Source organism: Pristis pectinata, chromosome 15, assembly GCF_009764475.1.
Source record: "Pristis pectinata isolate sPriPec2 chromosome 15, sPriPec2.1.pri, whole genome shotgun sequence".
Lineage (NCBI taxonomy): Eukaryota > Metazoa > Chordata > Chondrichthyes > Rhinopristiformes > Pristidae > Pristis > Pristis pectinata.
In genome coordinates, this window is record NC_067419.1 from 8,346,049 (window position 1) to 8,368,079 (window position 22,031).

General features: G+C 48.4%; 1 protein-coding gene across 1 annotated transcript in view; it reads right to left on the minus strand.

Annotated features, from left to right (window-relative positions):
* The window catches only part of LOC127578169 (A disintegrin and metalloproteinase with thrombospondin motifs 20-like), a 487,994-nt gene extending 483,179 nt beyond the window's left edge, over positions 1-4,815 (minus strand). The window contains exons 1-2 of the mRNA XM_052029795.1: positions 4,398-4,815; positions 3,378-3,721 (exon numbers count right to left, since the gene is read on the minus strand). Coding sequence (XP_051885755.1) covers positions 3,378-3,721; positions 4,398-4,488 — 435 coding nt within the window. The 5' untranslated portion in view covers positions 4,489-4,815. The remainder of the gene's footprint in view (positions 1-3,377; positions 3,722-4,397) is intronic.
* Between the last annotated feature and the right edge of the window lie 17,216 nt (positions 4,816-22,031).

A 22,031-nucleotide genomic window follows, 5' to 3' on the forward strand; every position in this document is an offset into this window, starting at 1 on the left:
TTCTGCTGAAGATTATCAATCTGTAACAGTAAATCTATTTTCCTCTCTCCACAGAATCTGCCTGATCTGCCGGCCATTTCCAACATCCTCCTTTTGGTTTCAATTCTTTGCAGCATTTCACATGTCCCTTTTTGTTCTTTATCTCTCCCTTCCCTCATTATAGACCAGACAGCTTCAAAATTAGCACATTACCACAGCAACTTTGGTCTCGCTTTCCTTCCCCACCCTCTCTGCAGTTTGAAACAGACTTGAGCTTGCTCACTTTTTCAGTTCTAACAAGGGTCTCTGATCTGAAACGTTAACCCTGCTTCTCCTCCCACAGTTGCTGCTTTACTTGCTGAGAGTTCCACCATTTTCTGTTCTTATTCCTGATCTTAGATTCTTATCACCACACCTGATTACCAAAACTCTGTCTGATAAAGTCTGATTTAGAGGAGTCAGCATGGCTATGTGCATGGGAAGTCACATTTGATGAATCTCTTAGTGTTTATTGAAGAGGTAACCATAAGGGTAGATGATGGTAGGGCAGTGGATGTTGTCTATTTGGAGTTTATAAAGGCCTTTGACAAGGTCCTGCATGGTAGGCTGGTTATGGAATCCAGGGAGAGCTAGGTAGGTGCATTCAAAATTGGCTTGGAGGTGGGAAGCAGAGGGTGGTGGTTGAAGCCTGCTTCTCAGAATGGGGGCCGGTGACTAGTGGTGTGCCGCAGGGGTCAGTGTTGGGACCCTTGTTATTTGTTATTTATATAAATGATTTGGATGTAAATCATTACAAGGTTTGATCAGCAAGATTGCAGATGACACAAAATTAGGTGTTGTTGTTGATAGTGAAGTGGCTTATCGTAGATTACAGGGGGATGTTGATCAGTTAGAGAAGTGGCCTGAGGAGTGGCAAATGGATTTCAATACAGATAAGTGTGAGGTGATACATTTTGGAAGGTCAAACCAGCATAGGACTTCTACTGTGAATGGTAGGGCACTGGGAGTGTAATGGAACAGAGGGACCTAGGAGTATAAGTACATAGTTCATTGAACATGGCATCATAATTAGACAGGGTGGTGAAAAAGGCATTTAGAATGCTGGCCTTCATCAGTCAGGGCAATGGGTATAGGAGTTGGGACATTATGTTGCAGTTGTATAAGTCCGCACTTAGAGTACGACGTACAGCTTTGGTCACCCAGTTATAAGAAAGATGTGGTTAAACTGTAAAAAGTGCATAAAAGATTTATGAGGATGTTGCCAGGACCCGAGGGCCTGAGTTATAGGAAGAGGTTGGCCAGGCTCGGACTTTATTCCTTGGAACATAGGAGAATGAGTGGTGACTTTATATAAGTTTTCAAAATTATTAGAGCGGTAGATAAGGTGGACAGTAACAGTCTTTTTCCCAGGGTAGGGGAGTCCAAAACTAGGAGGCATAGATTTAGGGTGAGAAAGGAAAGATTTAAAAGGGACCTGAGGGGAAACTTTCCCATGCAGAGGGTGGTGAGTATATGGAACAAGCTTCCAGAGGAAGTGGCTGAGGCAGGTACAATGATATCATTTAAGAAGCACTTGGATAGGTACATGGAGGGGTGGGGCTTTGAGGGATGTGGGCCGAATGCAAGAAATTGGGACTAACTGGGTGGGCACCATGGTTGGCATGGACTGGTGGGGCCAAAGGGCTGTATCTGTGCTGTATTGCAATAATTAACAAACCTGATTTGTGCAACTTAGTGTCTAGATGTTTGCCTTTAACATTCAGATGCAGTTGGCTCAGTCAGATAGCTCAGAAATTGATTATGCATCACCATGCACCACTTATCTTACGGTGTGTGGGCATGGTGTGGACAAATATCCAACAGCTGCCCTCCAAAGTGAGTTCTTGCATCCATATACCAACGACAGAAACCATATATGGGCCTTCCATTCAAACAAAGTGAATATTGCCCATTATAAGCTTCATTATGAGCTGGCAGATTCGCAGATGCTAACAACGGACTATCCAGTCCAGTGACATATTCTATCAATGTTCTTGGGCAGCATGCCAACATTCACCAGTTAGCCCATAAGTGGAAGCACAAAATAGACGTGGCTCATACTGATACAAATCCTACAAATCTATTCCTGCAGACAATTTTCCCCAGTCCCTGTAGTGAAGGAGGAAATGTGACTGATAAGCCTTACAACAAGGTCAGGTTATCAATCTATTACAAATTTATACAACACATGATAGGCCAAGCATAACCTATGTTCTTTGATGTGTTTGTATTCCTCTGTGCTCCTCATGTGCTTACTTCGTGATGCACATCTGTCCACAGGTCTGCCCTTTGTTCCTCTACAAAATGGAAGCCAGTCCTGTCCCAAATGTGCCCAGATTAATGAATCTTCCAGCACTTGTGGAAAAGTTCCTTCCACTCTACCTTACACCATTTTTTGAATTATCAGATGAAAATGCATAAATATGATCAGATGTAAGCCCAAATGAAACGCTTATTCCAAACACACTCTGAAAATACCACCAGATCGATTCTTAAAGTTATCCACAGCCACCAGACAGCAACCTCCTGGGTCAAGGCCACTGACAGATCTAACTCCGCCATTTGGCCAGCCACTTCTCTGTCCCATGTCCTGAGATGCAGCACAGTGAGTGGTACATAGTTTCAAACCGTGTAACATGTTTAATTTAGAACAGGCAACGCGACATCTGAGAAGGCTGAGAATATCGGTGCTATAATTACTGTGTAAATTGCCGTGAAAATTTGATTTCTGGCTTGCATGATCTGGAGGGACAGGCCTGCGAGAGAGAGAGACGATTATCTTCATACCTCCCCTTTGGTTGACTCTGGTCTCTTTCCCGAATTGCGGGAGTTTTGCATCTCTACCGGCCGATTACCACTCTCCCACCACGCTCTTTTGGTTCCCTGAAACAATCCCTGACTGAGCTGCCACGGAGTTCGCAAGGAACCCGGTGTCCGTCTGTCCCATCACTTCACCAGTTCGCTCGCTTCGCTCCCCCTCCCCCCCCGGGCTGGGCTGCCCTCCCACCGCAGCGACGAGTGCTGCGGAGCACTCCTCTCAGCTGATGACTTCTCCCCAACCAAAGTGTCCCGAACACGTGACGAGACACCAAGCCCTCATTTCAAAGGCAGCGCGTACGGATTGGGGACAGAGTTGGGGGTTATAAGTCAGTCTTAACACCCGGGACTCTCGCAAAACCTCACCCTTGTTAACAGACTCCCAGGGACAACCTCTGGGTCAGATTCCCCCACTCCCCCTCTCTACAACGCTCATTCTCACTCCCACCTGCTAGGCTGCCAACCTGAGGGATGTCATCAGATGATCTGTTCTACCTGCTCCTTCCCAACCCCACCGTCTCCCGGGGGGAGGCTATACTCACCAGGCCAGTGCAGAGGCTGACCACGGCAGTGTGCTCCGTCTGAGAGTTGACATGCCCCGCGTAGAAACAGTGCTTCAGGTCCGAGGGCGGCTCCCCGGGCTCGCTGCTGCCCAGGTGACTGACTCGGAAGGAGGGCGCGATGAAGCCGGAGTCGGCGCTGAGGTTTAGGTGGTAGAGATGTCCGAAGGCGCTGATTTGGTAGTGAGCCCGGGCTGCCCACAGATCCAGCCCAGAGCTCCGCTTCCTTCTCCTGAAGTGAAGGGCGTGAGGAAAGACCTCTCCGAAGTCGTTCACCCGTGTCGGCGTAATGATTTCATAAGATCTCAGCTGCTTTATGAAATTCTCTGAAGTGAATAAGAAACGTTTAGTTACTCTCGGGGTGCGGCGATGTCATGGGTATTTGGCTCATACAAAGTCACAACTGATCATCGTTACAGTTTAACAATACCGTGAAACTGTGACTATCTACATTTTAGGCTATGAATAAACAGGCAAACTAGATATACTATCTGTGTGTATATATATATATAGAGAGAGAGAGAGAGAGAGATTATAAATACAAATATATATATTATATAAATATATGCTATACATAGTTTGCCTGCTTATATGACATTATAAATATATATCATAAATATATGTGTATGCATATATACTATATTATAGATATAAATATATTATATATGTTTGCCTGTTTATGTGAGATTATATATATTATAAATATATGGTATCTATAATATTATAATACTTATTATATTATATTACATATTTTATTTATAATCTCAAACAGAGAATCATCTAAACACGCGCAAACTACTTTGTCTGCACATATAAACCTGTTCTATACAAAAATGCGTGCATAGATGTCTCCAGATGTATGAACCTACTCCAGATACGCCTGCATGCAAGAGCCTCCCGGTGTATAAAAGTACTCTCTCCCTCTCTCGTGTGTACATCTATTCCAAGCATCTGCATGTACAAAATCTGCACCCGTAAAGTTTAGCCGTGCCAGACCCGTACCTTGTTTCGGATGTAAACGCAACCCCCGAGCAGGAGTTAGAAATACAAACAGTTGACACAGGAGCCCTTCGACCCAAATCACCGAATGCATGGCTCCCCTTCGAGCGAAGCAGCCGAGGATTTTCCCCTCCTGAGCGAATCGTCACCAGCTTGTCTGGTGTAACACAAAACACCCTCGGCTCGGGCTTGCCAGCAGCGCTGGGAGAAACTGAAAAGGTTGGGGGAGAGGCTGCGGGTTACGTAAATGCTCTGTGCAGGAACATCCAGAGGCAGGGAAAAGTCTGCATAAACCCCCGAGCGCCCATTGCCTCCGCGAGTTCATTTCACCGGTTCCCCGCCGGGGAAAGCGCTCGCCATCCCACTCACTAGAAAACGGGCTGAAGGCGGCGGCTGCGGCGGGCGAGCTCGACAGGCGATGGTGCTAGCCCCAGCTCCATTGAGATCCTTTCAGCTAGCCGGCATCAAACGGCCGGAACCCGCCTCTTGCCTTGCTACCTAACCAATCCGCCCCTCCATGGAGAGAGGCAGGCGCCGCACTGGCTTCCAGCAATACTTTAACCCTTTTCGAGCTAAATGGGGAACGGATCCGCACTGCACCCGCAGACACGGCCCGCGCGGTTCGTCTCCCTGTCCCGCTACCACTTGTGGTCGCCGGACTCCCACTAAACTGAATTTAGTGTCACCAGAACGCTTTCAGCTCAGTTCCCCGATGAGTTTTCTTCCTCCGTTCAGGTGGTCTGCCCGTGGTCTTGGAGGTAGAGGCGGTGCATCATCCCGTCACCCTGTGGCGAAGCTGGGTTGGGGTGCAGCAAAGCTGCACCTTCCCCAGCGCAGTGTCGACGTGCTTGGGTGCTGGAAGGTTCAAGAGATTGCATATCTGTAGTGCCTTCGGCAGGACATCCCGGGAAGTTTGCAGCGAGGTAGAAAATACAGCAGAACATTTGCCCCCAAAATCCACAGGTTGGTGCTCTCTGAGGAAGGAGATCTCCAGTTCATTCTGAACCACCCCCCACCCCCCGAAATGGCCTTGGAAGCTACTCCTCTCAGAAGCATTAATTTTGTGAAATTCTCTGCAGTGAATAAGGAACGTTGAGTCGCACTCTGGGTCCTGGATTGCCACGGGTTATCTCCCTCAGACAAAGTCACAATGATTCGTTCTATAGCTTCACAGTACTGTGACTGCCCAGTGTATCTAATGACTCATAGAACAGCATAGTACAGGCCCTTCGGCCTACAATGTTGTACCGACATTTTATCCTGCTCTATCTAACCCTTCCATCCCACATAGCCCTCCATTTCTCTATCATTCATGTGTCTATAAGAGCCTCTTAAACGTCCCTAATGTATCTGCCCCCACAACCTCTGATGGCAGTGCGTTCCAGATACCCACCAATCTCTGTGTAAAAAAACTTACCCCAAACATCCCCCTTATACCTTCCTCCAATCACCTTAAAATTATGCCCCCTCGTGTTAGCCATTGTTGCCCTGGGGAAAGAAGTTTTGGAACGTTTATGGGCAGAGAGAAAGTGGCAGAGTTTTCCTTCACCAAAGCAACTAGATCTGACAGGAAGAAAGTTGAGATTCAGGCTGTGGAAGTGAGGGTATCCAGAGGCAGACTTGGTGGCCGGGAGGAGACGATGTACCATGTGTATGGGTAGTGCACGATTTTGCAGCCCCCCTTTGCCTATCCAAAGTTCTGGCTGCACTTCAGTCTGACGCTGCTGATCTACAGTCACCAGGTGCGGCGGTGGTGGGGGTGGGGGGGGGTGTTGGTCATTTGGAGGATGTCCTGATGGGTCTTCTCCTGGGTCTGACCAAGCTGGTCATCCATGGGGTCCAGGCGGCAGGTGGCCGAGGGTTCGGGTTAGTCCACCTGCCCGCCCCTCTTCTGGGCTTATGTCCACGCATGGGTGTCCTTGGAGAGGGAGCACGCGATATCCGCAGGCACCCTGGGCAAACCATAGAACCATACAGCACAATACAGGCCCTTCGGCCCACCATGTTGTGCCAACCTTCAAACCACTCCTTAGACTATCTAACCCCTTCCTCCCACATATCCCTCTATCTTAAATTCCTCCGTATGCTTATCTAACAATCTCTTGAAATTGACCAATGTATCAGCCTCCACCACCACCCCAGGCAGCAGATTCCACGCACCGACCACTCTCTGGGTGAAAAACCTCCCTCTGACATCTCCTTTGAACTTCTCACCCATTACCTTAAAACCATGCCCTCTTGTATTGAGCATTGGTGCCCTGGAAAAGGGGAGCTGGCTGTCCACTCTATCTATTCCTCTTAACATCTTGTATACCTCTATCATGTCTCCCCTCATCCTCCTTCTCTCCAATCAGTAAATCCCTAACTCCTATAGTCTCTCCTCATAATCCATACTCTCTAATCCAGGCAGCATCCTGGTAAATCTCCTCTGCACCCTTTCCAACGCCTCCACATCCTTCCCATAATGAGGCAACCAGAACGGGACACAGTACTCTAAGTGTGGTCTAACCAGAGTTTTGTAAAGCTGCATCATTACTTCGCGGCTCTTAAACTCGATCCCACAATTTATTAAAGCTAACATGCCATAAGCTTTCTTAACTACCCTATCCACCTGTGTGGCAACTTTCAGTGATCTGTGGATATGAACCCCCAGATCCCTCTGCTCCTCTACACTGCCCAGAATCCTGCCATTTACCTCGTATTCCACCTTGGAGTTTGTCCTTCCAAAGTGTACCACCTCACACTTCTCTGGATTGATCTCCATCTGCCACTTGTCAGCCCAGCTCTGCATCCTATCAATATTCCTCTGTAAACTTCAACAGCCCTCCATACTATCCACAACACCGCCGATCTTTGCGTCATCTGCAAACTTGCTAACCCACCCTTCCACCCCTTCATCGAAGTCATTAATAAATATCACAAAAAGTAGAGGTTCCAGAACCGATCTCTGTGGGACACCACTAGTCAGAGCCCTCCAATCCGAATGCACTACCTCCACCACAACCCTCTGCTTTCTACAGGCAAGCCAATTCTGAGTCCACACAGCCAAGCCTCCCCGGATCCCTTGGCCTCTGACCTTCTGAAGAAGCCTACCATGTGGAACCTTGTCAAATGCCTTACTAAAATCCATGTAGACCACATCTACTGCACTACCCTCATCAATCTTCCTGGTCACCTCCTCAAAGAACCCTATCAGGTTATTGAAGCAAGATCTTCCCTTGACAAATCCATGCTGGCTGTCCCTAATCAGTCCATGATTCTCTAAATGCTCATAGATCCTATCTCTTAAAATCCTTTCTAGCAGCTTACCCACTACAGATGTAAGGCTCACTGGTCTGTAATTCCCTGGACTATCCCTACTACCTTTTTTGAATAAGGGGACAACATTTCCCACCCTCCAATCCTCCTGTACCATCCCCGTGGACAACAAGGGCTCAAAGCTCCTAGCCAACGGTTCAGCAATCTCCTCCCTCGCCTCTCAAAGAAACCTGGGGAATATTCCATCAGGCCCCAGGGACTTCTGTCCTAATACTTTCTGACAACTCCAACACATCCTCTCTCTTAATCTGTTCATACTCTAGAACATTACCCTCATCAACACTGTCCTCAGTGACATCGAGACCTCTCTCCTTGGTGAATACTGAAGAGAAGTATTCATTGAGAACCTCACCCACTTCCACAGCTTCCAGGCACATCTTTCCTCTTTTCCTCTAATCAGACCTACCTTTACTCTAGCCATCCTTCTGCTCTTAATGTACGAGTAAAAAGCCTTGGGATTCTCCTTAACCCTACTCACCAAAGTCTTTTCATGTCCCCTTCTCGCTCTCCTCAGCCCCTTCTTAAGTTTCCTCCTTGCCACTCTATATTCCTCACGAGCCTTGTCTGATCCTTGCTGCTTACACCTTATGTATGCTGCTTTCTTCTCTCTAACTAGTTGTTCCACCTCTCTTATCACCCACGGTTCCTTCACCCTGCCATTCCTTCTCTGCCTTACCGGGACAAATTCATCCCTATCATCCTGCAAGAGATCCCTGAACATCGACCACATCTCTATAGTACATTTCCCTTCAAAAATGTCGTCTCAATTTACACTCTCAAGTTATTGCCTTATAGCCTCATAATTTGCCTTTCCCCTATCTTCCCGTCCTCTTTGCTCCTATCCCTGTCCATGACAATTCTAAAGGTTATGGAGCAGCGGTCGCTGTCCTCCAAATGCTCACCCACCGATAGGTCTGTCACCTGACTCGGTGCATTACCTAAAACTAGATTTAATATGGCATTTCCTCTAGTCGGCCTGTCAACATACTGTGACAGGAATCCGTCCTGGGCATACTTAACAAACTCTGCCCCATCTAAACCTTTGGCACGAAGTAGGTGCCAATCAATATTTGGGAAGTTGAAGTCTCCCACGATAACAACCCTGTTATTTTCGCATCTTTCCAAAATCTGCCTCCCAATCTGCTCCTCTTCCTTACTGCTACCAGGGGGCCTATAGAATACTCCCAGTAGAGTAACTACTACTTTCTTGTTCCTAACTTCCACCCATATTGACTCTAGAGAGGATCTTTCTACATTATCCACCCTTTCTGCAGCTGTAATAGTGTCCCTGACCAGTATCAACACCCCTCCTCCTCTTCTACCCCCCTCGTTATCCCTTTTAAAACACTGAAAACCAGGAATATTCAATATCCATTCCTGCCCTGGTGACAGCCATGTCTCTGTGATAGTCACAATATCGTAGTCCCATGTTCTTATCCAAGCTCTCAGTTCATCTCTCTTATTCCTGATGCTTCTTGCATTTAAGTAAATGTACTTTAGCCCATCCACCTTACTACTTCTATAAACTATACTCTGCTTCTCCTTCCTCAAAGCCACTCTACCTGTCAGATCTGACTTTTCTCCATCCCCTTCTTCCTCTGACCTACTCCTCCGGTTCCCATCCCCCTCGCAAACTAGTTTAAACCCTCCCGAACCACCCTAGCAAACCTGGCTGCAAGGATATTGGCCCCCCTCAGGTTTGGGTGTAACCTGTCCTCTCTGTACAGGTCCCACCTTCCCCAGAAGAGATCCTAATGATCCAAAAATCTAAAACCCTCCCTCCTGCACCAACTTCTCAGCCACGCATTTATTTGCCATCTCCTCCTATTCCTCCCTTCACTACCACGTGGCACTGGCAGCAATCCTGAGATAGCTACCCTTGAGGTCCTGTTCTTCAGCCTTCTGCCTAGCTCGCTAAACTCACTTTTCAAGACCTCATCCCTCTTCCCACCTATGTCGTTGGTAGCAACATGAACCACAACTTCTGGCTGTTCTCCCTCCCGCTCAAGAATCCTGTGGACCCGATCAGAGACATCCCGGACCCTGGCACCTGGGAGGCAACATACCATCTGGGATTCATTCTCACTGCCACAGAACCTCCTATCTGTTTCCCTGACTATCGAGTCCCCTATCACTACTGCCTTCCTCTTCTTCTCCCTTCCCTTCTGAGCAGCAAGCGTAGTCCCAGTGGCTACTGCAGGTCATCCCCCTCAACAGCTTCCAAAGTGGAAAACCTGTTATTGAGGGGTACAGCCTCCGGGGTCCTCGGAGTCTGTTCCCCTCAATAGGTATCTGCCTGTTCGTTTTCTTTCTCCTTTTCTCTCCCCTAACAGTCACCCTTCTATCTACTTCCTGGACTCCAGAAGTACCTGCTCTAAGGGGGGTGACTGTCTCCTGATGTACAGTATCTACATAACTCTCTCTCTCCCTGATGCTCCACTGTGTTTGAAGCTGCAGCTCCAGCTCATCAATTTTGAGCTGAAGTTCCTCCAGCCTCAAGCACTTACTGCAGATGTGGCCATCATGGACCTTGCTGCGGTCCACGAGCTCCCACATCAAGCAGCTGCAGCAGACCACCATGTCCTCAGCTGAACTAATTCTTCCTTTTCCCCCTACCTAGTTTTTTCCTACTTAAAAATTTATAACAGATAACAGGTAAACCTTACCTTTACTTACCAGCTACTCACCTGCCTCACTCCTTTTAGCCGAAGCCCCTTGAGCCAAAGCCCAAATCCCTCTGCTCCCTCTCACTCCGCTGCCTGCTCCGAATGCTGCCCGCTGGATATGGCGGTTTGCTTTTTCAACTGCCCACGCTTTACCTGCTGATGTCACACGCCTGCACAGTCCTGCCCCCACTATTCCCAATGAGAACTCATATTAAAAAACTTAGAAAAAAGAACCTTATAAAACAAAACCTCAAATAATAAAAACCTCATAACAAAAAAAGAAAAACTTCTCTGTGCAAATTTTGTGATTGGTGGGCCCCTCAGGGAATGGCGTGTGTTGTGGACAGTGTGAACGGGATTCTCTTCTGAAGTATTGCGGGTGCATTTTGCAGTCATTATTTGCAGGTATGGGCGTTATTGCTGTAGCTGGAATCTGTCTGCTGAGTTTTTTCTTCTTTCTGTATTAGTTGTGGTAATTTTGACACTGGATGTCCTTTTGTAGTGCTTTCAGCAAATAAATGTTTTGTGGCGACTCACCGTCTAGTCGGGCGAACCGGCTCGGCAGTCGGGTCGCGCGGCGTCGGAGCGACGAGGCCCAAGATGGCGGCAGGCCTCGTCTTTCCGAGCGACGGGGAGAACCCGCGCGCGGGAAAGTCCTGATGATGTAGGACTTACGTCATTGCCGGTTGTTTTGGGCGGGAACATTCTCCCTTAAAGGGCCCGCGCAAGGCAGGAAAATAAACCAGTTCTGTTTGGAAATCCTCTGAGTAGAGTCTTGTTTTATTCCGCGGTAGCAACCGCTACATTGAACGCCCCGACGGTCCAAACGGCTTTTGGACCCGCGAAATGGACGACAGCACAGCAGCCAACGCAGTGGCCCTCAAGCTGCCCACCTTTTGGACACTTCGGCCCAGCGTCTGGTTTGACCAGGCCGAAGCGCAATTCCACCTTCAGCAGATCACCTCCGACTCCACGAAGTACTACCATGTGGTTAGCTCTCTGGACCAGGAGACAGCCGCCCAGGTTGGAGACTTCATCCAGTCGCCTCCGGAGGAAGATAAGTACCCGGCTTTCAAAGACCTTTTGATCCGGACCTTCGACCTCTCCCGTCGTGAGCGCGCCGCCCGCCTGCTTCATCTGGATGGCCTGGGGGACAGATCCCCATCCACCCTAATTAATGAGATGCTGGAAATTGGCCGAGGGACACAAGCCATGCCTGATGTTTGAACAGGCCTTCCTCGAACAGCTCCCCGATGACATCCACTTGTTAGCTGACGCCGACTTCAGCAACCCCCATGAGGTGGCCGCCCGGGCAGATGTCCTGTGGAGGGCCAAGCGCGAGAGCGGTTCGTCCGTCAGTCAAATCACCAGGCTGCGAGCCCAACGCCAGCCTCGCCCGGCCCCAGCAACCGAGAAGCCACGCCCCAGAAATGCAGATGACGACACGGGTGACCAGCTGTGCTTCTACCATCAGAGGTGGGGTGCGGAGGCCCATCGATGCCGCCCACCCTGCAAGTTTCAGGGAAACGCCAGGGCTAGCCGCCGCTGATGGCTACGGCGGCTGGCCGCCGACAGAGCCTCCTCTTCGTTCAGGACAAGAAATCTGGACGGCGTTTCCTCGTTGATACTGGAGCGGAGGTCAGTATTTTGCCCCCGACGGGCCGCGACACTCATGACAGGCCACCAGGTCCTCTACTCAATGCCGCCAATAGTACAACGATACGGTCTTTCGGCACCCGTACACTTCAATTACACTTTGGCGGCAGCCGTTTTACCTGGACCTTTACCCTTGCCACCGTCGCCCGACCACTCCTAGGAGCTGATTTCCTTCGGGCCCACAACCTGTTAGTCGACCTGCGAAGGAAGCGGTTAGTCCACTCTAGCACTCTCTGGACCTATCCCCTGGGAGAAATCAGCCCACCAGCCCCGCTCCTGGACTCCATTTCCCTTTCTGGCGACGATTTCGCCAAGCTCCTAGCCGAATTCCCATCGATTTTGGCACCTTCGTTTACAAATTCTAGGCCCACACACGGGGTACGACACCACATCATTACCACAGGGCCACCCCTTCATGCCCGAGCACGACGGTTACCTCCAGACAAGCTCCGCCTGGCAAAGGAAGAGTTCCGTCACATGGAGGAGCTGGGGATTGTTCGCAGGTCGGACAGCCCCTGGGCCTCCCCCCTGCACATGGTCCCCAAAGCCACCGGAGGGTGGAGGCCCTGCGGCAACTACCGCAGGCTGAATGACACCACCACCCCGGACCGCTATCCCATCCCTCACATCCAGGACCGCAGCGAACTTACACGGGGCCCGCATCTTTTCCAAAGTGGACCTCGTTAGGGGATACCACCAAATCCCGGTCCATCCGGATGACGTCCCCAAAACTGCGATTATCACCCCATTCGGCCTGTTCGAATTCCTTCGGATGCCGTTCGGCCTTAAGAACGCCGCGCAGACCTTCCAGCGGCTGATGGACGCGGTAGGCCGAGACCTGGACTTCATGTTCATTTACTTGGACGACATACTGATCGCCAGCTGTAACCGCCAGGAACACCTTGCCCACCTCCGCCAGCTGTATTCCCGCCTCCGCGATTTTGGCCTCACGATTATCCAGTCCAAGTGCCAAATTGGACTTGACTCTACCGATTTCCTCGGCCACAAAATCACCAGTGACGGGGCAACACCCCTACCCGCCAAGGTGGATGCTATCCGCCATTTTGCCCGCCCCGACACAGTCAAAGGCCTACAGGAATTCCTTGGGATGGTCAACTTTTACCATCGTTTCATCCCTGCAGCAGCCCGTATCATGCGCCCTCTGTTCTCGCTGCTGGCTGGTAAGGGCAAGGACATCACCTGGACTGACGAGGCTGCGGCTGCTTTCGTTAAGGCCAAAGACGCCCTGGCAGACGCCACGATGCTGGTACACCCTAGGACTGACGTCCCGACTGCCCTCACAGTAGACGCATCCAACACCGCGGTGGGTGGGGTACTGGAACAGCTACTCGAAGGCCGCTGGCAACCCTTGGCATTTTTCAGCAAGCACCTTAGACCGCCCGAACTGAAGTACAGTGCTTTTGATCAGGAACTTCTAGCACTGTATCTGGCGGTCCGGCATTTCCGATACTTTCTAGAAGGCAGGCCTTTCACCGCTTTCACCGATCATAAGCCTCTGTCCTTTGCCTTCTCCAAAGTCTCCGATCCCTGGTCAGCTCGTCAGCAGAGACATTTATCCTACATTTCCGAGTTCACAACTGACATCCAACATGTCTCCGGAAAGGATAATGTCGTTGCTGATGCACTTTCCAGACCAACCATCCACAATCCATCCTTGGGTGTCGACTACACGGCCCTAGCTGACGCACAGCAAGCCGACGACGAACTGCCCAGCTACAGAACCGCAGTCTCGGGTCTGCAGCTCCGAGATTTCTTGGTTGGTCCAGGTCAGTGGACCCTACTTTGCGACGTTGCGACTGGTCAGCCCCGCCCTATAGTCCCTGCAGCCTGGCGGAGACGCGTTTTTGACTCGATACATGGGTTGGCGCACCCGTCCATCAGATCTACTGTCCGACTGGTCGCCAGCAAGTTTGTCTGGCATGGTCTGCGCAAACAGGTCAGTGAGTGGGCCAGGACTTGTCCGCACTGCCAGACGTCAAAAATCCAGCGACACACCAAGGTCCCACCACAGCAGTTCAAGCCTACCCATAGGAGGTTCGACCACATACACGTCAACCTCGTGGGCCCTCTGCCGGTTTCAAGAGGAGCCCGGTACCTCCTTACCATCGTGGACCGGTTCACGAGGTGGCCTGAGGCAACCCCCCTGGCTGACATCACAACTGATTCCTGCGCCCGGGCGCTGCTCACAACTTGGGTCTCACGTTTTGGCGTTCCAGCCCACATCACTTCAGACAGAGGCACCCAATTCACTTCCAGTCTCTGGGCTGCATTAGCGAACCTGCTAGGGACGCAGCTGCACACCACCACGGCCTACCATCCTCAATCAAACGGGTTGGTGGAACGTTTTCACCGCCATCTGAAATCGGCCTTGATGGCCCGCCTGAAGGGTCCTAACTGGGTTGACGAGCTGCCTTGGGTCCTGCTCGGCATACGCACTGCCCCCAAAGAAGACCTCCGCACTTCGTCAGCTGAGCTTGTATAAGGAGGAACCACTAGTTGTCCCCGGGGATTTCATACTTGCCCTTCGGGACCAAGGGGAACAACCCCCAGCAGTCCTACAAAGACTGCGCAAGAAGCTTGGCGCCTTGGCCCCGATTCCCACCTCACAGCACGGTCAAGCCCCATCCTGCCAGCCCAAGGAACTACGGGTCTGTAAGTTTGTTTTCTTTTTCTCAGGGGCACACCTCGGGCGCCATTGCAACGACCATATGAGGGACCGTTCCGAGTCATACGGAATAACGGATCCACTTTTATTTTGGACATTGGAGGCAGGAAACAGGTTTTCCGGCGGACCGCCTCAAACCGGCCCATTTGGATCTGTCGAGGTTGCCACGCCGCGACGCAGAGGCCGCCCCCCTAAGCGGCAGCTGGCACAGCCCATGGACCTTGGGGACTGTCTCGCTGGTTCTGGGGGGGGTTGTGTGGCGACTCACCGTCTAGTCGGGCGAACCGGCTCGGCAGTCGGGTCGCGCGGTGTCGGAGCGATGAGGCCCATGATGGCGGCGGGCCTCATCTTTCCGAGCGACGGGGAGAACCCGCGCGGGGGAAAGTCCTGATGACGTAGAACTTACGTCATTGCTGGTTGTTTTGGGTGGGAACATTCGCCCTTAAAGGGCCCGCGTAAGGCGGGAAAATAAACCAGTTCTGTTTGGCAATCCTCCGAGTAGACTCTTGTTTTATTCCGCGGTAGCAACCGCTACAGTTTGTTTAAAAAAAGCAGACTTAGTTTGCCTTCAGCATCTCTTGGCTTCTCTGCATCGGTGGGGTGTTGATGGCTGGAGATTGCGCTGGGTGTCGGTCATGGAAGTGCCACCATGGTTGCTTGAGTTAAAGTATTATTGGTATTGGTATTGGTTTATTATTGTCACTTGTACTGAGGTACAGTGAAAAACTTGTCTTGCATACCGATCGTACAGGTCAATTCATTACACAGTGCAGTCATTGAATTAGTACACAGTGCATTGAGGTAGTACAGGTAAAAACAATAACAGAACAGTGTGAAGTGTCACAGCTGCCATTCTGGGCAGTGAAGCACCAGGAAAGGAGCACCAGAGGATGGAGCTGTTTCTAAAAACTTCAAGGGGAGTAGAGCCGTAGAGTAGATTTTGTGATTTCTATTTGAATTTTTGTTTACTGTGTGTTTTTAGAGGTAAGGGCAGTGTAGAAGACTGTCAGAGGACACAACAGGATAGAGATCAGTTGCAGGTATGGGCAGAGAAATTACAGATGGAGTTTAATCCGGCCAAGCGTGAGGTGTTGCACTTTGGGAGATCAAATGTAGAGGGACAGTACACTGTTAATGGCAGGACCCTTGAAAGTGTTGATATACAGAGAGATCTTGTGGACCAAGTCCCTGAAAATGGCCACATGTCGATAGGGTTGGTAAAGAAAATGTATGGGATGCTTGCCTTTATTAGTCGAGGCATTGAGTTCAAGAGTCAGGAAGTTATGTTGCAGATTTATAAAACTCTGGTTAGGCCACATCTAGAGCATTGTATTCAGTTCTGGTTGCCCCATTACAGGAAGGATGCCAAGGTTTTGGAGAGGGTGCAGAAGAGGTTTACCAGGATTCTGCCTGGATTAGAGGGTATGTGCTATGAGAGGCTGGACAAACTTGGGTTGTTTTCTCTGGGAGCAGCAGAGGCTGAGAGGAGACCTGATAGAAGTTTATAAGATTATAAGAAGCATAGATAAAGTAGACAGCCGGTATCTTTTCCCCAGCATCAAAATGTTTAATACCAGAGGCCATACATTGAAGGTGAGGGGGGTAACTTCAAAGGAGATATGCAAGGCAAGTTTTTTACACAGAGACTGGTGGGTGGCTGGAATGCGCTGCCAGGGGTGTTGGCGGAGGCAAATACAATTTAAGAGGTTCTTAGATAGGAGCATGCATGTGCAGAGAATGGAGGGATATGGACCTTGTCCAGGCAGTAGGGACTGGTTTAGTTAGGTGCCTTTAGCTTAATTAGTTTGGCACAACATCGTGGGCCCAAGGACCTGTTCCTGTGCTGTGCTGTTCTATGTTCTATGATAATCATTTCAGGGATTTATTTTTGGAAGAGAATTTGATCTACAGACAACATGATTTCATTGATGGCAAACTGCTGTGATATCTTGAGGTTATGGGAGATGCATTCTAACCCCAGTTTCTTCATTTTGCACAAAGCTGCAGCTAAACTCTGATTAATTTTTCTCTAGTGAAGGTCCCTTTAGGATCATGAAATGTTTCTTCAGTAAGCGTCAGACTTTGTGGGAGTTTTAGTGAGAAAGCACAACGCTGCAAGTATCACACCCCACTCACGAATCAAACTCCATCAGACTTGTTGATAAAGAGTTGATGATGTTCTGTGCTGTAACGTGAATTATTATCTTCAGGAAATGAGCTGAATTCTAGCAAATGCTTGGACCAGAGAATAATTTTTGCACAGACTTTTTTCGTTGTATGAATGAAGGCTGTCTACAGAATAGAACTGGATGTAAATGTCAAGTTCTAATAGTGGGTGCAGATGTTCAGCATCCTGGTGTGTAACACAAGTTATTCTGCAAAATAATAAAACCATTGTTTATCAGTTAAGCTTCAAACCTCCCAAGTAAATACTAAACACAAAGGCCTAGAGCACAATAGCACATCTAATGTTTGAATTCACTAATTTATAACAAAAGATTTTAAAATCTGTGGATTACATAATCCAGTAAAAAGTCATTATATCCACAAGGATGATGACTGCCTGCTTACAACTGAATTGCCAATCAGTGACTGTCGCAGGTAACTCACTGGCATCAAAGCCAACAGGAAAGAGGTGAGGGAATGGGATTGATGGAAATGCTCTGAGAGCTGGCACGGACTCGATTGGTTGAATGGCCTCCTTCAATGTTGTGAGAAATATCAAAGAGCATAGAAACACAGCACAGGAACAGATGCCAACAGCCCACAATGTTGTGCGGAACTAATTAAGCTAGTAATTAAAGCCTAACTAAACAAATCCATTCTGCCTACACAGGATCCATATCCGTCCATTCACTGCACATTCATAAGACCCAACAGATGGCAATGAGAAGTGAGATAGGTCGGCTGATTGAGTGGTGTCGCAACAACAACATCACACTCAACATCAGCAAGACCAAGATTGTGGACTTCAGGAAGGGGATGTTGGGAGAACACACACCAGTCCTCATTAAGGGGTCAATGGTTGAAAGGGTGAGCAGCTTCAAGTTCCTGGGCTTCAACATCTCTGAGGATCTGTCCTGGGCCCAACACATTGATACAATCATGAAGAGACATGCCAGCAGCTCTACTTCATTAGGAGTCTGAAGAGATTTGGTATGTCACTGAAGACTTTTGCAAATTTCTACAGATGTACGGTGGAGAGCATTCTGACTGGTTGCATCACTGCCTGGCATGGAGGCTCCAATACACAGAATCGCAAGAGGCTGCAGAGGGTTGTAGACTCAGCCAGCTCCATCACGGGCACAACCCTCCCCGCCATCGAGGACATCTTCAAGAGGCGGTGCCTCAAGAAGTTGGCATCCATCATTAAGGATCCTCACCACCCGGGACATGCCCTCTTCACGTTACTACCATCGGGGAGGAGGTACAGGAGCCTGAAGACCCACACTCAACGTTGCAGGAACAGCTTCTTCCTCTCTGCCATCAGATTTCTGAACAGTCCATGAACCCGTGAACCTCATTATTCCTTTTTGTTTTGCATTATTTATTTATTTTGTAATTCATAGTAATCTTATGTCTTTGCACTGTACTGCTGCTGCCAAACAACAAATTTCACATCATATGTGATAATAAACCTGATTCTGAAACAGTTAAGATAGAGGAGCACAATTAGGCCACTTGGCCCTTCAAGTCTGCTCCACCATTCAATCATGGCTGATTTTTTCAACTCCATTCTCTTGCCTTCTCCCAGTAACCCTTAACCCCTTGCCCCACGCATCATCTTTGGGCTTTCCCCCTCTCACCTTAAATGCATGCCCTGTAGTATTAGACATTTCGACCCTGGGAAAAAGATATTGGCTGTCTCTACCTCTCATATTCTTATAAACCTCTATCAGGTCTTCCCTCAGCCTCCACTGCTCCACAGTAAACAACCTAAGTTTGTTCAACCTCCCTCAAAGCACATGCCTCTAATCCAAGCAGCATCCTGGTAAGCCTCTTCTGCACCCTCTCCAAAGCCTCCACATCCTTCCTATAATGGGGTGACTAGAATTGAATTCAATACTCCAGATGTGGCCTAACCATAGTTTTCCAAAGCCACAACATCTCTCAAGTCTCTTAAACTTAATACCTCAACTAATAAACTCAACCATGCTATACACCTTCTTTACTATCCTATCAAACTGTGCAGCTGCTTTCAGGGAGCTATGGACTTGGACCCCAAGTTCCCTCTGTACCTTAACACTGTTAGGGTCCTGCCCTTAACAGTGTATTGTCCCTTTACATTTGATTTCCCAAAGTGCAACACCTCACATCGCCCAGATTAAACTTCATCTGCCATTTCTTCACCCATATCTGCTACTGATCTATGTCCCGCTCTACACTTTGGCAATCTTCTACATGGTCCACAATACTTTTGTATTGTCTGCGAACTTAATAACCCACACAGCCACATTTTCATCCAAGTCATTTATATACACCACAGACAGCAGAGGTCCCAGTACGGATCCCTGTGGAACACCACCAGTCACGGACCTCCAGACAGAATAAGTCTCATTGACCACTACCCTCTGTCTTCTATAGAAACATAGAAACATAGAAAAACTACAGCACAATTCAGGCCCTTCGCCCCACAAAGCTGTGCCGATCATGTCCCTACCCTAGAAATTACTGGGTTTACCCATAGCTCTCTATTGGGCAAGCCAATTCTGAATCCAAATGGCATCTTAATCTTCTGGATGAGCATCCCATGAGGAACCTTATCAAACGCCTTACTAAAATCCTTATAGACAACATCCACAGCTCTACCTTCATCAATGACCTTCATCACCTCCTCGAAAAGGCATGACTTGCCCTGCACAAAGCCATGCTGACTGCTCCTAATTAGGCCATGGTTTTCCAAATAGTCATTAATCTTATCCCAAAGAATTGGCTCCAATTGCTTCCCTACCACTGACGTGAGACTCACCGGTCTATAGTTTCCAGCTTTATCCCTATTTCCCTTCTCAAATAACAGAACAACATTAGCTACTCACCAGTCCCCCAGAACCTTGCCTGTGGCTAGAGAAGACAAAAAGATCTTGGTCAAGGCCCCAGCAATTTTATCTCTTGCCTCTCACCTGGGGTATATCCTATCAGGCCCTGGAGACATCCACCTTAATGTTCTTCAAGAGACCCAACACTACCCCTTTCTTAATCCCAAAATGCCCAAGTATATTAGCATGCTCCACACATACCAGCCCAAAGTCCTCAATTAGGACCTCATCCACATCCTCCACCTCCAAGCACATGTTCCTTCCTTTATCCTTGAGTGGTCCCACCCTCTCCCTCATTATTCTCTTGCTCTTAATGTATGTATTGAATGCCTTGTAATTCCCTTTAATCCTACTTGCCCCTCCTGGCTCTCCTAATTCCTTCTTGAGTTCTTTTCTGTCTTTTTTATATTCCTGAAGAGCATTGTTCCATTTTGTCATCCTAAACCTAACATACACTTCCTTTCTTTTTCTTCTCGACGAAATTCACCACCTCTCTCGACATCCAAGGTTCCCTCACCTTGCCATCCTTGTCCTTCCATCTTACTGGAACATACCTGTCCTGTTCTCTGTGCAGTTGGTCTTGAAACACCCTTCACATGTCAGATGTGGACTTGCCCACAAACAGCTGCTCCCAATTAACTCTCCCTGGTTCCTGTTTGATACTCTCGTAATTTGCCCTGCTCCAAATGTCAACACAAGGCATGTGGCATACTTGCCCTCATCAGTCAGGGCATTGAGTATAAAGATTGAGAAGTTGTGTTGTGACTCAAATCAATGGTATAGTGGACAGTGAAGAAGGTTATCAAAAATTGCAGGAGGATCTTGATCTGAGTAAGTGGGCCAAGGAAAGGCAAATGGAGTTCAATTCAGATAAGTGCGAGGTGTTGCATTTTGGAAATTCAAATCCAGGCAGGACTTTCACAGTGAACAGCAGGGCCCTGGAACAGAGACACCTAGGAGTACAAGTAGATGGTTCCCTGAAAGTGGAGTCACAGGTAGACAGAGTGGTGAAGAAGGCTTTTGGCACGCTAGCCTTCATCAGTCAGGGCACTGAGTATAAAAGTTAAGAGGTCATGGTGCGGTTGTACAGGATGCTGGTGAGGCCTCACTTGGAGTATTGTGTTCAGTTTTGGTCACTCTGCTATGGGACAGATGTCATTAAACTGGAAAGAGTCAGAAAAAATTTACAAGGATGTTGCCAGGACTTGAGGAACTGAGTTATACGGAGAGGTTGGACAGGCTAAGACTTTATTCCTTGGAGCGTAGGAGACTGAGAGGTGATCTTATGGAGGTGTATAAAATCATGAGGGGCATAGATAGCGTGAATCCACTCAGTCTTTTCTCCAGGGTTCTTCCCCTCTTGAAGAATGTTCTGACATTGGCCTCTGAGACAGAGATCACAGGGTTGCCAGATGCTGTGGGGATTCGCACAGGTGTAGTGTTATTCCCCCTTTCAAAGCGTGCATGAAAGGCATTGAGCTCATCGGGGTGTGAAGGATCACTGCCATTTATGCTGTTAGGTTTCACTGTATAGGTAGGAATGGCATGCAAACCCTGCCACAGCTGTCATACTTTCGACTGTGTTTCTAACTTCACACAGAATTACCTTTCCCTCTCATGATGGCCTTCTGTAGGTTGTACCTGGACTTCTTGCAGGATTCTGGACCGCCAGTCTTCAACGCCACAGATCTAGCCCTCGGCAGACTATGAATTTCCTGGCTCATCCAGGGCTTCCGGTTTGGGAAAACTCAAAGTACCATCTCCCTGCAGGTAAGGCACAGTTGACTGGGGTGCAGCTGGAATTCATGGAAAACAGAACAATTTGTGGGGTAAATAATTCGGGGAAAAGAATTATATTGTGGGCTAAAGAATTACATCATTCGCTTTAGAGATTTTTTTTAAAAAAGGAAACAATTGGTTTCATGAAATTTTGGATGGGATTTGAACAAGTGATATCCATCAGGAATGTAGCATATTTCAGGATATGTGCAGCAACCACTTGCAGAAGAGTTCTTTAATTGATCACATTGGATACATTAATAACTCTGTTTTTGTGGGGCAGTTTAATTCAGTTAGCATTCACTTGTCATAAGAAAATTGATTTTTTATAGCACCTTCCACAACCTTAGGACATCTCAAAGTGCTTCACAACTGATGGTAATATAGTATGGTAATATAGGGACAGGTGACAAACTTGTATATAGTAAGGTCCCACATACAGGTCTACAGAATTACATATTCAGCAGAGTGCTTCTGACTTCTGTTTTATTTAATT